Source organism: Filicampus tigris, chromosome 14 (assembly GCF_054856515.1).
Source record: "Filicampus tigris isolate MCC_2025a chromosome 14, RoL_Ftig_1.0, whole genome shotgun sequence".
Classification (NCBI taxonomy): Eukaryota; Metazoa; Chordata; class Actinopteri; order Syngnathiformes; family Syngnathidae; genus Filicampus; species Filicampus tigris.
Window position 1 is genome coordinate 22396042 of NC_141230.1, and position 14321 is coordinate 22410362.

The window sequence follows — 14321 nt, forward strand, 5'->3', positions numbered from 1 at the left end:
CACAGCCGGTAGAGCACAAGGTTTAATTGGCTAGCACAAAAATGAGCCGGGCGGGGCTTACCAACCCGAAAAGATTCAGAATGAAAAACAACGCGACAGCCATTCCCGTACGATCAAAATTAGACACCCTTGTAGGTGGACAGAAATGAATTGTTTATTCGTCACAAGATTCAGCTACATGCTGTACTGTTGTGATATGCATATGCAAAGTCGAGTCTGACAAAACGTTAGACATTTTTGCTTAGGCGCCCAGTCAAAGGAGTCTCTGGAAAACGATAAATATAGAAGCAGAGAAAGCGAGAATGTTTGTTACTCTGTGCACATTTCAGCATATGTTTCGCATTGCGATGGGGATTTCTCAGGAAATAGACCAAGACGAGCACGTCCGCCTCACAGTTCAGAGGTCGTGGGTTCGATCCCGGCCCCGGCCTCCCTGTGTGGAGTTTGCATGTTCTCCCCGTGCCTGCGTGGGTTTTCTGCGGGTACCCCCGGTTTCCTCCCACATTCCAAGAACATGCTTGGCGGGTGAATTGAACACTCTACATTGCCCCTAGGTTTGATTGCGAGTGCGGATGTTTGTTTGTCTCTGTGTGCCCTGCGATTGGCTGGCAACCAATTCAGGGTGTCCCCCGCCTACTGCCCGAAGTCTGTTGGGGTAGGCTCCAGCACGCCCGCGACCCTTGTGAGGAGAAGCGCTATAGATAATGGATGGATGGATAGACCAAGACGAGCGAGTGCCAGCTCAGAGAGAAAATTAATTGAATTTCAAATACACTGATGGAAGATAGGAAATCCAAACACCAAAAAAAAAAGCCTCCCATGGAGTAAGTGTCTTTCAAGCAGGCATCTTTTTCCACTCTTCAGTCGATTTGTCTGTAACCGCTACTACTGGCTCTACAAGTCATTTTTCCGATTCATACAAACGCACAAATGTAACCACAGTGACAATGTAATTCTGCATCCAGTAAAGCTAGAACCGCGCAAGTCCAACAACCACAACCACAGGGACATTGCCGAGTACTCCACAACCCAGCACTGCCATTACTCCGTCTCACTTTGAAGGTGTAGTCATGAAACTTTTCTTTCTTCATTCTTTTTTCTTCCTTAAACACAACATGCACTCTGGCTGACTGTAGATAGGTGGCTGAATTGAAGGGCAGCCGCTGAGCCATTCAGGCGAAAAAGAGAAACATAATGCAGAGCCTAATCCTCGCAAAGCTGGGGAAAAGGTTTTTAAAGGCATAATTCCTTGCTTTTAATCCATTCAGCAAGGCTTTGACCCAGCTTGAAGACCTTGTTCATAGGCCGGTTAGCAGCTCTTCGGTCACTATCGTGTTTTTCTCGAGCTGGCAGCGGTTGGGCCCCAGCTATGGTAGGATTTGTCAAGAGAGATGAGGGAGGGATTTTGGATCGTCGTTGACGTGGTTGTGGCAAGATGCGATGACAACTGAGAATTCGAGTCGTTTTGCTGACTGGAATACCGCAAGCTTATTCATCATAATCACACACAATTGATGCCATACATTGCTCATCTGGATCGATCGATGACAACTGAAAGATGAAGTGACCACATTTTCAGAAGCATGGGACTTTTTTGTGTGACTAACCTGGCACAGGGGCCAAAACACAGCCAGCGGCGGTCCCAAGCCCAGATAAAAGCAATGGATGGGTTTTGTCAGGAAGGGAATCCGGCATTCAAATAAATACAAAAACATTTTAAAAACGTGGCAAACAAATTACAGTCATTGAGTGAGTCAGTCTGGCGCTACCAAGCATGCCAACTTGTACAAGGGGTCCTGAATTTACGGCCGAGTACTGTTTCTACGACGATGACGTAATACCAATTTGTAAGTACAACGTGAGCAACTGACACCAACGCAGATGTAAAGTGATAATTACAGTAAATATTTATGAACAAAACTTCTCGTCCATATAATTAAAACAATGCAACTAATAAACAACTGTCAGTACAGCGGTGACTGAACATGTGTTCTTGTGCTAGCGAAAGCATCGATTATTACATGTGATGTAAATATATGTAAATATAACATGAATGCAAACCTCGTCATTTTGTATATGTGCAACTCCAAATGTACGGTGGAAATCGGATAACGGCATTATATATCCCGAGCGGGTAATTGAACTTGCAGTGTCAGCATCAAGCCTAATAGACACCTTCCCCATTTGCGCTTTAGTAAATCATGCCGCAGGCCATCACAGGGAAATATGGTACGCTGACCATTTTAGTTTTTTGTATTCATATACTGTGCAGCAAACAAGACATTCATTTATTGATTATCATTTCTCCAGAAATAAGAGGTCTGTCCGTCTCCTCTTTCCATTTTTCTTGACACTGAAGAGCTACTTTGGTTATTAGGTTTGAATGCCAGGCCTGTCCACTAAATTGTCCGCATGGTGATTTTTTATTTATTTTCATTATAGTATTTGTTTTTATATCCAGCACGCACCAAGTCAGCGATGATATCATAATTTATGTCAGTCATTATTCTTTAGTACCTAATTCATTTTGCCATTTACGTCACTGGAACAACTGCCCTTGGCTCACTTTTTGGACGAGGCTGCCTTCTCCTCATTTAGCCCGGCGGCTGACAAATGACTTTGTGAGCAGTGATATGGTCTCCTGCAGGAACAAAAGGAATAGAAATTGAATCCTGGCCTCTAGCAGCAGTCTCATCCGTCATCTTTTTCAATATTGATATCTATTATAGTTATGGATTTTTTTTCTTCCTCTTCCCCCCTTCAGTCGTGTTCTGTTCTCTCGCCCTGTGCAATCAGCCGCACGGGGGCACGGACCTGTTGATCGTGTCACTGATTGATGGGCTTCATTGTTTAATTGTCAGCGCGGTCTTCTTTGAATGGAGCGCCTACACGACTGAAAGATTACATCTCAGCCGAGTTTCGCGAGCCGCGTATGGGGTGCGGTATGATGCAAATGGAATGCGACTGTTGGCCATTGATTCTGCATCGTCAAGCGAAGCCATTATCAGCCCGTGGGCTCGTGTTTATTTCTTCCCAGATCATCTTTCACGGATCGCGTGTCAGTTTACGGGAAGATAACATCCCCGGGTAACGTTTATCCTAGCTGCCTTATAGACGCAAGTTCGCCTCAGTGGCTTCTAGGTGGTTCTGAGGGACGGTCTTTGTGTAAGAAGTTATGAATGTGAACGGCTACAATGCAAAAACAACACAAAACCTTTTAAAGCCGTACACATTCAACGTCATTGGCATGGGGTGGTGGTGGAGGGTGGGAGTGCTGACAAACATTCCTACATGGGTAATAACGTACTGTACATTTGCTTGTGTTGCAATTTTTATTTTGCATCCCGGTACCAACCAATTACTCGCATTTCACTCCTTATGTCATCCATTTTCTATATTTTGAGTTAAATTAAAACCGTTCTACGCTGTTGCGTGCAAAAAAATAGCTTCTCACAAATAGCTGGGAGTGCGATGTAATGTATTCAGTGTGAAAATGTTCAAAGACAGTGCAGTAGAGAGCACACAATGTGCTGTTAAAAGCCTTTTTTTCACACTAGCTGTCCTGTCTAAGCTGGCATTTTCCCAGCTTTTTCATGGCTGGCACAGCCAACAAGGGACGCGGAGAGGGATGACGTCGAGCCGGTGATTTACCGACTTGGGACGCAGTGTCATATGAGCGTTTGAAGTTTGACACCCAAGACTCACTGTCCACGGCTCTTTGCGTCCAAAGCAATTGTCATTGCTGCCTTAATTGCCATAATTGGGGAAAGCTGCAACGGCCTACGTGAATGCACGTTTTTTTTCTACTGTTCCACCACTGACAGCCCAATGTGCCTGAATGTAGCGTGAATGTGGCCTTCCGTTGCCGGTGTCTCTGAGACCCCACGCAGTTACCGTGCACGATTCATCACTCATCGCTCTCCCCCGTGTGTTCCCAACCAAGGTCGTAGTAATCTTTTTTTTTGTCTGTTTCCCAGGGCTCTTTGTGCCTTCATTCATCATTTGTAAGAGAGCCCTGTGCCGTAGTGCTCCGTTTCTTCGTTCTATGCTAGGCCTTCATATGTGCTGCTTTTATGGTTCCTGTAGAAAATTGCTGATGATCTTTCAATAACGAATGAGGTGAATTTGGAGGAGCACAACGGTCCAAACACTGTCTTACACTGAGGCATGTGGTGAGTGAGCATGCGGGATTTTAAGGCCATTCATCCAGAAGCGCATTTGCGAGGTCACACACAGACCAGAGTTTCTGATGCATAAAATTGTCCGTTTGTCAGGTTATTTTTTCAGCTACTTTAATATTTGTTTGACTAGATTTTTGCAGAATGGTTTAAGTAATTCAGATAATGGGAGCATAAACAGAAAAACAAAAAAAAAAAAAAAAACAGAGAATCTGGTATTCGCAGATCCAAATCAGACCTCGTCATTGAAATTTGGACCTGCAGTCCTGTGTGCAGTGTATGCTTTGACTGTACTTTTAATTGTGAGTTTAATCTGTGTTGTTTGCGCGGACACGAAGATCCGGTCTGTGCTTTCACAGATTTCATTCACATTTGGATAATTCTGGGCTGATTCTGATCTGAGGATATCGGATTCAGTGCATTTGATTTATGCCGCCATGACACACATCCAAATTGTATCAGTTGAACTTATTTGTCAACTGCAATCCAACCGTTTATTGCCACCGGCAAATATAATGGTCAGGTACGTTTTTCGATGGGTTGGTGTGGAAAAGGGTTTCTCCCGGTTTGTCTGTGACATTACGGTGGTGACGAACAGATGCCTGTTCATGGCGGGGTGCCGTTGCCTTGGGTTTGTGATCAGACTGTGAGTAGAAGGTGAAGATTAGCCGGTGGATCTCTGCTTGTCACGTCGATTATGAGGGAGAGAAATGCCCACTTGTTGCAAGTCGGACTAGTCTAGGCATCTCCCACTCGGGCACAATATGTAGACGTTTAGTACAAATTAAGCAAATGTGTCATGATAGGTAGTAGAAAGCGGGTGTTGAAATCATGAGAAAAGATGATATAGTTCATGGAATGAATGACGAGCGCTACGCAAATAGCCACTTACGGTCGACTTAAACCTTGCGGTGAGTTAGCATTGCTCATGGCACTTTTCTTAGTTGTTTTCAAATTTGTGAATAAATGATCATTTTGCCATCAAAAACCTTCTTCGTCTTGTTTTTGTACGGAAAAAGAAACCATTTTTTGATACACATTTGGGTGAGGCATACGCAATCAGCAAGAGTACAAAACAGTCATTGACATCACAATTTGTCATCTTTTTTAGGAGTTTTCGGAAGTTTGTTCCAAATGATTTTTAGGAATTCCGTCTAGATTTGGCCTGGCATGAAGATATTTGTCCAATGCGGCCAGGTCATTTGCCTGCTTTGGCCACTGTATATTGTTGTAGGTTTTGCCAAGGTTATGCGAAGCCCCTGGTGCAATCAAGTCAGGCTACGGCATCACGCCTTGAATGTTCCACCACCATGGGTGTCTTTACACACACGCTTCATGCTCCCAGCATGACCAAATCCCAGACGGCAGTCAGGGCATTAGAGATGCCCTTTAAGATCCACAGGTTTCCTCCTCACCACCTCTGTGTCTGATTACCATTTGCCGCTCATCTGTCCTTTGAATGTTTATCCACCTCATCTCCTCTAATCTGGTGTCATGTCACCCTAATCTCCTCTTCTGTCTTCTCAAGAAACTTGTTCGCAAGTGAGTTGTTTTTTTTGGTTTCCGTCGTCTTTGCTTGTTGTTTTGAAAGGAAAACAAAGTGATGCGAAAGGGATGGAGGTGGGGCAAGTCCAGGCGTGGATCGATACTACATGATGCAGCGCTTGTATGTGCGCATGTTATTGTGAGAGCGCTATCAGGGCTCATCATGTTGGTCATTAGCCAGCGTGTCTCTTGATTCTGGGGATTTAGCACATGTAGGAACAAGGGGCATGAGACTCTATCAGGGATTTGAGGAGTGGGAAACAATGGCCGCCGCTGTCACGATTGCTAATTGTTCGGGTCGTACGGAGATGTGAGGAAGAGAGTGACGACGGGTTTGCAATCATGCAAGGGGCAGCGCGGGAAGGAGAACATTGTGTTTGGACCATCCAGAAGCCTATTTGACTTTTTTTCAAAAACTATGAAGACAAAAATCTATTAATGACACACGTTTTCTTTCGCTCCCTTGAACTGAACTCAAAGATCAAAGATTTTTTCTATGCACACTAAAGGCATGCGTCTTAAAAATGGTTCGCAAGTCTGTCCAAATCTCTCCTGGTGGGCACTTTTCTGCTGAGGTAAACAGGTGTGGCTTATCAAGCTGTTGATTCGACAGCATCATGATTGCACAGGTGTTTGTAAGGCCTGCTGAACACAAAGATAATCAGGCGTTTTTTTTAATCCTGATTTCATCCTGATTTTGGATCTGCATATACGTCAACGTGTTCCAGTTTCTGACAATAGCCAGCAACTTTGCAGGAGGGCCTGAAAAGAGGAACTCTTGAGGAACTTCCGCCGGCCCGGTCCGTTTATCTTGACGCACTTTACTAACACCCAAAAAAAAATTGAGACATGGTCGTGGAGCCTTTTTCTGACAGATGCGGAAGAAGCTATCAAAGCTATCCAAACCGGTTTCTTGTTCTCCACGTAGGGGGGCGTTTCTGCCTAGCCCATGTGTGACTGGTCTTACCTGTATTCCATTACTAAGGGCATCAAGAGAGCTATAGATAAGGAAGGCCAAGCAAGAGAGAGGTCATGGCAATATAACGTCCTAGCTCAAGTCACCTATCTAATTACGTGTGCCAAAGAGGCCTAATGTAACAGGCCTGAGCCAAGATTTGAACAGAGCTTCGACTGTGGGGCACACACACTAACCACTCTTTCATCATGCTGCTGGCATGGAAAAAAAAAGTCAAATAAATGAAAGCTAACTGAATTTGACCTTTCCAATTCCAAGTCAAAGCCAACTTAATCCGAAGGCGGGAAATCGGGTCGCGCGCACACCACTCATTCCCACCAAGGGTTCTTTCTCCCTCATCCCGGCTGGCCGTGTCACAGGGGATCACAAGAAATAACACAAGTTGCAAAAGGGGAAAATGAAAGAGGCGACACAAGGGAGCGATGCAAGACGGCGGCAGCGGCGACGTGGGCGTCCGCGTGTCAGGGAGATTAAATATACGACACGAGAAAATGATGCCAAGTTCCGCCCCTTCGCCGTCTTTTCTGTAGTCCCCCCTGTGAGTTTAAAAATAGAACGCGTCTGAGGAGGAGTGGGCCCCGCAAGGAAGGTGTGCAGAGACTGCCAAGCGCCGTATGCGCTAGGAGAATGCAATTTGAGATCATCCAAATTGCCTTTTCTTTCAGCTACCCCCCCCCCCCACCGCTGCCCCCACCTCAGCCACTTGCGAATCCTCATATGCACTGGCAGAGTCCCCGAGCCAGTGTAAGCCTGACGCCGGTAACCACACTGTGAGAAAATCAGCAGGATGGAATAAAAGAGGCAGTCCAAAAAGATCAGCGGGATTTAGAGAGTGATAGATGAGCGTCGGGCAAGGAGAGTGGAGTGCCAAAGCGGGCTTGGAGAGAAAGGATGAAGGAGATATCTTTTCATATGTAAACCTACCTGATCTTTCATGGGGAGTGTGAGAACAAACATGTCGTTGTTTAGTACTGATTTTCAGGATCATACTGCACCGAGAGATCCGGTGCATCGCATTTGACCATGAAGCCTTTTCCGCTGCTTTTTCTTCAATTGCTGTTTTTTTACTCTTCCCCTAATACATTTTCCCCCGAATGTGCCCTCTCATTCCCTTTTTCATGACAAATTCTGCACATGATGAACAAACCTAGACACCATGTCTTGGCCATATTAGATGTTGAATACAACCGATAATATGATCTGCTTGGGACTCATTTGGGATAATTCTCTATTAGGAGTTTGTTGAAATACGGACCCTGAAATTCGTCCAAAATGGCTGCTTCGCACCAAAACGGCCAACTTCCTGTTCGAGTTCATGCACGGGTCCTCGCAGCTTTGTTTTCTTTTTAAAGCAAAACACGACAAAAATAAGCCACATTAAGTTTCTTTTCCATTTGTCACATTCAGGAGGAGAGGGCTCAGCGGAAGCCGGCCAGAAGGAAACATCCACCTGTGACATTTGCCAGTTTGGGGCTGAGTGTGACGTGGACGCAGAGGATGTTTGGTAAGTTGCCTCGCAAAGGAGACGATAGAGATGAAATGAGCCGATACTGTGATTATTGTTAACATTGTTTTTAGCCTCTCTGAGAGCAAAAGACCCCTCTTTATATTTGCTGATGCCGTGTGTTATCAGCAATAACATCGGCAGCTGACAGAATGAAGGTGCAGTGACGTGGACAAGTATTTGCTCCCTGTTTCAGATTAGCAAACCAATTTTGATCACTGACAGAGACAACCCAAGTAAATACAAGATGAGGTTGTGAAATTGTATTCATTAAGGAGTAAAAATAAATTGTCCCCCTTGCTAAATCGAGCAATAGCTGTGATTAACCACCGTGTCCAAAAGACAGAAGACAGACAGAAAAGTTGAAGCAAGCTACAATCTCTCAAGAAAGAACTCCATCATGCCACCTTCCAAAGAAATTCAAGAATACATGAGAAACACACATTTTGTGTTCTGGAAAAGGTCACAAAGCCATTTCAACTATCCCGGAAAAAAACAGTCAGAGCTGTTATCCACAAATGGAGACAACTAGGATGAGTGCACGGACAACTCATCCAGGAGGTCATAAAATAACTCCGAATTGCATTCAAAGAACTGCAGACCTGGCTGACCTCAGCTCAGGTCAGCCAGGTCATGACTCAACCTTAAGAAAGGGGCAAAAATGGCATCCATGGGAGAGTTCCACTGCTAAAAAATAAATAAAATCATTTTGATACAGCATTTTAGATTCACCTGCTTTGTCTTTGTGACGGGTTAAAATTGGTTTATTTATTGGTTTAAACCAAGAAGGGGGAGGAAATACTTTTTCAAGGTACTGTAAGTGTTGTTGATTCAACCAGTACGTCTTCGTGTTAGCATGCTACGTGTTTGAGTCGTGCTTTTGCTGATGTGTTGTAGATTATCCGGGTTAATGATTACAGTTACCAACAAATGTCAGTTTTGCTCCATTGTTTGTTTGTGCTTCTTTAGATCACTCACTCATCACTCTCTAGAAAAACGTCTTCCTGTTTACAGTATTGACCAACGAGGGAAGAGGAATAAACAACAACGTTCTTTTAGCACTGCTGTGATAATACTAAAAACTGTGACCATTTTGCTCACTATAAATCATGATATTTACTTTTCTAAAGAGTCATCTATGTCCACCCGCGCCTTTATTTGAAACGATTTATGACATGGAAGGACCGACATTTTTTACAGCTCCGTGTGCATCTCGTCATCCGCCAATATTCCCCCTTGCTATTGTAATTTGAATGTCTTTGAAGAGTAAGCGCCTAGATGAGAAATGTTCATTTTTCAGCACACTCTCGCCACTGAACATCCGCTGAGGTTTGGTGCACGGCTGACCATTTCATTTAACCTCAATTACTATTGTGGGGCACAGAGAGAAAGCAGCGTTTCGCTCATTCTGGAAATCCAATTACCATCCTTACAGGACTTGCCAATGTCAGGCCAAAATGAATTTGGCTCACACAAAGAAAAGTAGTTCAACGAGGATGCGTCCATACATTTGGACTTCTTTGTTTTCCTCAGCATAAGAGATGGCTGCCATTTATCAGCTAATCCGCATGCATTAGCACAGAAACGATAGTACAAACAGCCTTGGGGCTCTGTATGCAAAACAGGCATCTGCAACACTCCACGAGCTGGATGCTCAGCTACAACACTTGCCAGAAGCAGACAGTACAACGACTCCATATTTGCATCTAAAGTGGCGTACACACAGCAAGTCTCAACATTGACAACTGTTTAAATGTGATTTTAAACATGAAAGAATACACATATGCGGAAGAAAAGCTGCAAGTGTGTGCTGACTACACATAAGTGGCTGCCATCTTGCGGGAATGAAAAAAAAACATGGAATGAGGAAACAATCGATTACTAAAGTACATGACCAATAATACTGCCCGCACTGCTCTTCTGATTAAAAATGTTCTATTGCGCTTTTTAAGGCAAGTGACACTGTGCGAAGTGTTCCGGGCGACTTGGTGAACCGTCAAAATTTCGGATCGTACCGGCGCAAACTGAAATGTGGCAGCCACTCTGTTAAGGACGGCAGTGGCGGGAGTGTGGACGATCCAGATGAATGGGAGGCAAGACAGGATGAATAATCAGTTAATCAATGCTGAGTCTTCTCGTCAATGACGATAGCCCCAAATGTATGACTCTTATCAAATAGCTTGATGCAATGGAAATGTAATACGCCGGGGTATATAATAACCGGAATGCTCGGGATCAAATGCATCGTGAGTCTTGTTGCGCGCACTGAACAGCCTGAGTAGACTCTTGCTAATGCAACCCCACTCCATGCACCGTTTATGGAGAATTCACGAGGGTCCAGTGTCCAGTCAAACAGCAGCATATGGTCCATTCGGTTTGGCTCTTAACACAAGTGCAACGACAACCTAAACCGATCATGCATCTCGTTGAAATACACTATTGACACAAACACAAATGTGTTGAGTTAACACCATCTTGTAATGCGGAAACAAGTACCCTCCATTCTCTCCAAAGCTCCCCAAACCGTCACCCCAATGTACTGCGCTGAGACTATTTGTGGTTAATATTCACACTGATCATTTCAAGTCCAGAATGTGTCATTTTCATCAGGAGGCAGCCATGCGGCATGCATGCGTGTGTGTGTGTAAAGAAAAAAAAAATCATCTTGATTAAAATGACAGGTTCTTCCAATCAGACAGCAGCTGATTCCAATCATAGCAGCTGCCAGTTAATCAATCAAGTGGAGAGCAATCACTGTAATGACAAAGCCGGCGAGCAGATTTATGCGTCATTCCTGTTTTTATTGAATCGATTAAAAACAATTAACAGTTGTAAACGCTTTGAGCCACACACGCGCGTGACAAAGTACCTGCCGAATCAAAGTGTCTTGAGAAATCAACTGAGATGTATGTGTGGTTGTGTGATTCTTAGTGCGGTGCTCGGAGATATTAGAAGCGCAATTAACTTTTGCGCAAGTTGATGATCGAAACACGCAAATCTACAGTAACTGGCACAAAATATCAACTTGATGTTCCGTGTTGTCATCACTTAAACCTAAAGTCCATTTTCATCAGGCAGTATGGTTCAGTACGAGGAGGTACAAGGCTTTGGCCTCACGTCAGCAATATATACCTGGCCTAACAAGAAATAGGCAGACGCTTCTTAGAGCCGCCATGTTGAATTGCGTTCCAATTATTATTCAGTCGTAGATTTCATTATTCTAACAGTTCTCGTTCTGTCTCTTGCCTACTATAGGTTTGACATTTTTCCCTTGACAGGGCGAAAATGCTCAAATGCATCCCGATTATCGTTCTGCACATTCCCGGTTTGAGTCTGAGTCCATCTGAGCCTGCTCTGTCTCCTGAGACCAACTTGCCTTTTGGAGACCTTTGCCAGGAAAATTGCTTGCCTTGAATCGTAAGGGGGCTCAAAATCAGCCCTACTCTCAATATGTGTGTGCCGGGAACTATGTGACTTTTTACATAAACCCTGTGATGTAAATGCAAGCCCAGTCCAGATTTCAAACCGTTCAGTGGCAGACAGTTGATCTCAGCTATCCGCAGCATCTCAGACTGGCAGTGGTGCGCCATAAAAAAAAACAACAACTAGTGAGACTTGTCAAATAATCTTCAGAAGACATACCAGGGATCAATTTTTGTACGCTTGATGGTTTGTAATGACTGCAGTGAGCAGTATAGGAGCGAAACAGCCTGCAGGTGACCCATTTTTCCTCGTGCACCTGCAGACATTTGGGATGATTGGATTGCCTTCCCTCAGCAAAAGACGACTGGCACTGCGACCTGATGCCAGATAAGCAGCCGTAAATGGATGGGTGGATAGCCTGGGGCCACGTTTCTGACAACTTCGTTGCCCTAGTTCTATCAGAGCTATATTTAGCTCCGTTGGTTTTTCATCCCTGCGAGACATTTGTGAAATGAACCCAAAATCAGGCCCATTTTGACAAGACAAAGACACTGACGAATGCAATACTGACAGGCCTTCAGTGAACTCAAATCCCACGGAAAGTATTGAGCCCAATCAAAGAAATTAAAGAAGAAATGAATTTGATTAAATTATTATTAGAACATCAAAATTAAAGCCACCGTGAATTTTTATCTGTCTATTTGTGCCTTGTGATTGACTGGCGACCAGTCCAGGCTAAGAACGGGCCGGTGTTATATTCTGACGGTATTGCAGTTTCATGTAGAGCTGAAAACAGCTGTAGAACTCAAGTCAATCAAACAAGTTACACGTTAATGTTGGACACCCTGATTCATATCTTGAACTTGAACTTTTCAGTCCATGGATGGTTTCTACCTGCATCTGGTTGGAGGATGCAGGCATGCCTCCCGTAGTTGTTGTCTGTAGAAATACTACCGTCTCCCCTATAGATCATCGTCTTAAAGATGCTCCACGTATCTCAATAAGATAAGGGTCAGGGGATGATGCTAACCCCACTGTTTGTTGGAAGCTAAAACTCCAACGGTATTGTTTGCAGCGTGGGATGGTGCCTCGTGTTGCATGATTATTTTACTGCAGAGCGTAAGGGTTCTTCTTTTCATAGAAAGGCAGGAGATGGGAAGTTTGTAAGTCCATATCTCGGACACCTCCAGGCACCCGAAAGTGGCCTGCCAGCTCATTACTCCGCCAGTGGAGACGATCTTGAGACTCCAGAGACAACAACGGCTTCAAATGCCTGCCTGCTGCCCGTTAGTAGTTTTTTGAACAGCTGCTCACTGAATACGATGCTTTTGCCTGAGAGAAACCTTCCCGATAACGTGGCACAACCAAAGTAATTGTCCTGAAATCTTTTAATCAAACCGGTCTGAGATTTTCATCAGTGATCCAAACATACAGGAGAATCTATTATGAAAACTCTACCTCAATTATTTGAATCAACTTCCTGTCCTGTAGACATAATCATTTGGAACACAGTGTAATGTGATGGTATGAAGTAAATACACATGTAGAAGACGCACGCGTATTGTAGGTTTATTTTGGTCTGTGTTGGGAACAACCAGACCAACACGCCTTTGGGTTTGTTTCACCATCCGGACGTTGGTTGCGATGCGCTGTGGGTACTAGCTTACAATCCTTCCAGCCGCTGTCAGTAGAGTATTCCACTCTGGGGACAAGCCGTAAGCAAAATGACCAATTTACCTCAAGGATCAATAGTATATTCTCGAAAAGCCATTTAGGTCCATTTGTGGTGTTAAAGTGTAATTACCCACAAAAAGGGCCTGCTTTTCCAGAAGCAGCCGTTGGTGGATGTACAGTGGAGCTCGGGGACTCTTGCTTTGGGAGCGTGGGCTAGTTCAGACATCCTGAAAATAGCACTGGGGGTTGTCAAAGCCGCCCTTTTGTGCTGTCATTGCCAAACGAATTTGAAGAGAAAAGCACAAAGGCAATTCAATGTTACACGAGCAGCAGGGAGCCTTCAGCACTTGACTGACCTGAATAGTTTTCAACTCATTTCTTTTTTGTCTTTTGAATGAGAGAAAAATAATGACTGTGATTGACTGGCAACCACTCCAGGGGGTACCCCACTTTTCTCGCCAAGAGTCGGCTAGGATCGGGCCCCCAGGTCAAGCTGTAACTTTAATGAGGACAAACAAGGCACAAAATTAATGAATGATTATTTGCTAAGGATGAACACAGTCTTCATCAGTCGCCAGTTTTATTTTATTGCAAAGGAAGACCTTGAATTGCATGCCATCACTCTGTTATTGTTGGAAAGATGAAAACCCTTATTTGCTGGATGCTTATCAAATAAGTATTACTATATTGCACATTATAGTATTATTATTATTATTATTATTATTATCATTATGAAAAGCTGATGTACTAGAGAACAAAACGAGGAAGATTTGGATTCAGCTCCAAAAAATTAATCCAGAGTTTACTCTTCGATTTAAAAGTTAATAAAAAAAAAATTGTCGAGCAGTGATATTGACCAATCCCAAGCGTTGAAAACGGATATCTACGGGGTTGTTTTTAAGATAAGATAAGATAAGAAGGCCTTTATTGAGCCCACAGTGGGGACATTTTCGGCGTTACAGCAGCAAAGATATAGGTCACACAGAGACGGCGGCATAATGTAGCATACATTCAGAATCAA

The 14321-nt window shown here is 44.0% G+C and overlaps 1 protein-coding gene and 1 long non-coding RNA gene across 3 annotated transcripts in view; one reads left to right on the forward strand and one right to left on the reverse strand.

Moving 5' to 3' along the window:
- LOC147136866 (tomoregulin-2-like) overlaps positions 1-14321 on the forward strand; it is an 87712-nt gene that overhangs the window by 56945 nt on the left and 16446 nt on the right. The window contains exon 5 of the mRNA XM_086051408.1: positions 8107-8203. Within this exon, the coding sequence (XP_085907534.1) occupies positions 8107-8203 (97 nt within the window). The remainder of the gene's footprint in view (positions 1-8106; positions 8204-14321) is intronic.
- The window catches only part of LOC147136867 (uncharacterized), a 92501-nt gene that overhangs the window by 40577 nt on the left and 37603 nt on the right, over positions 1-14321 (reverse strand). The gene's annotated exons all lie outside the window — the stretch shown is intronic.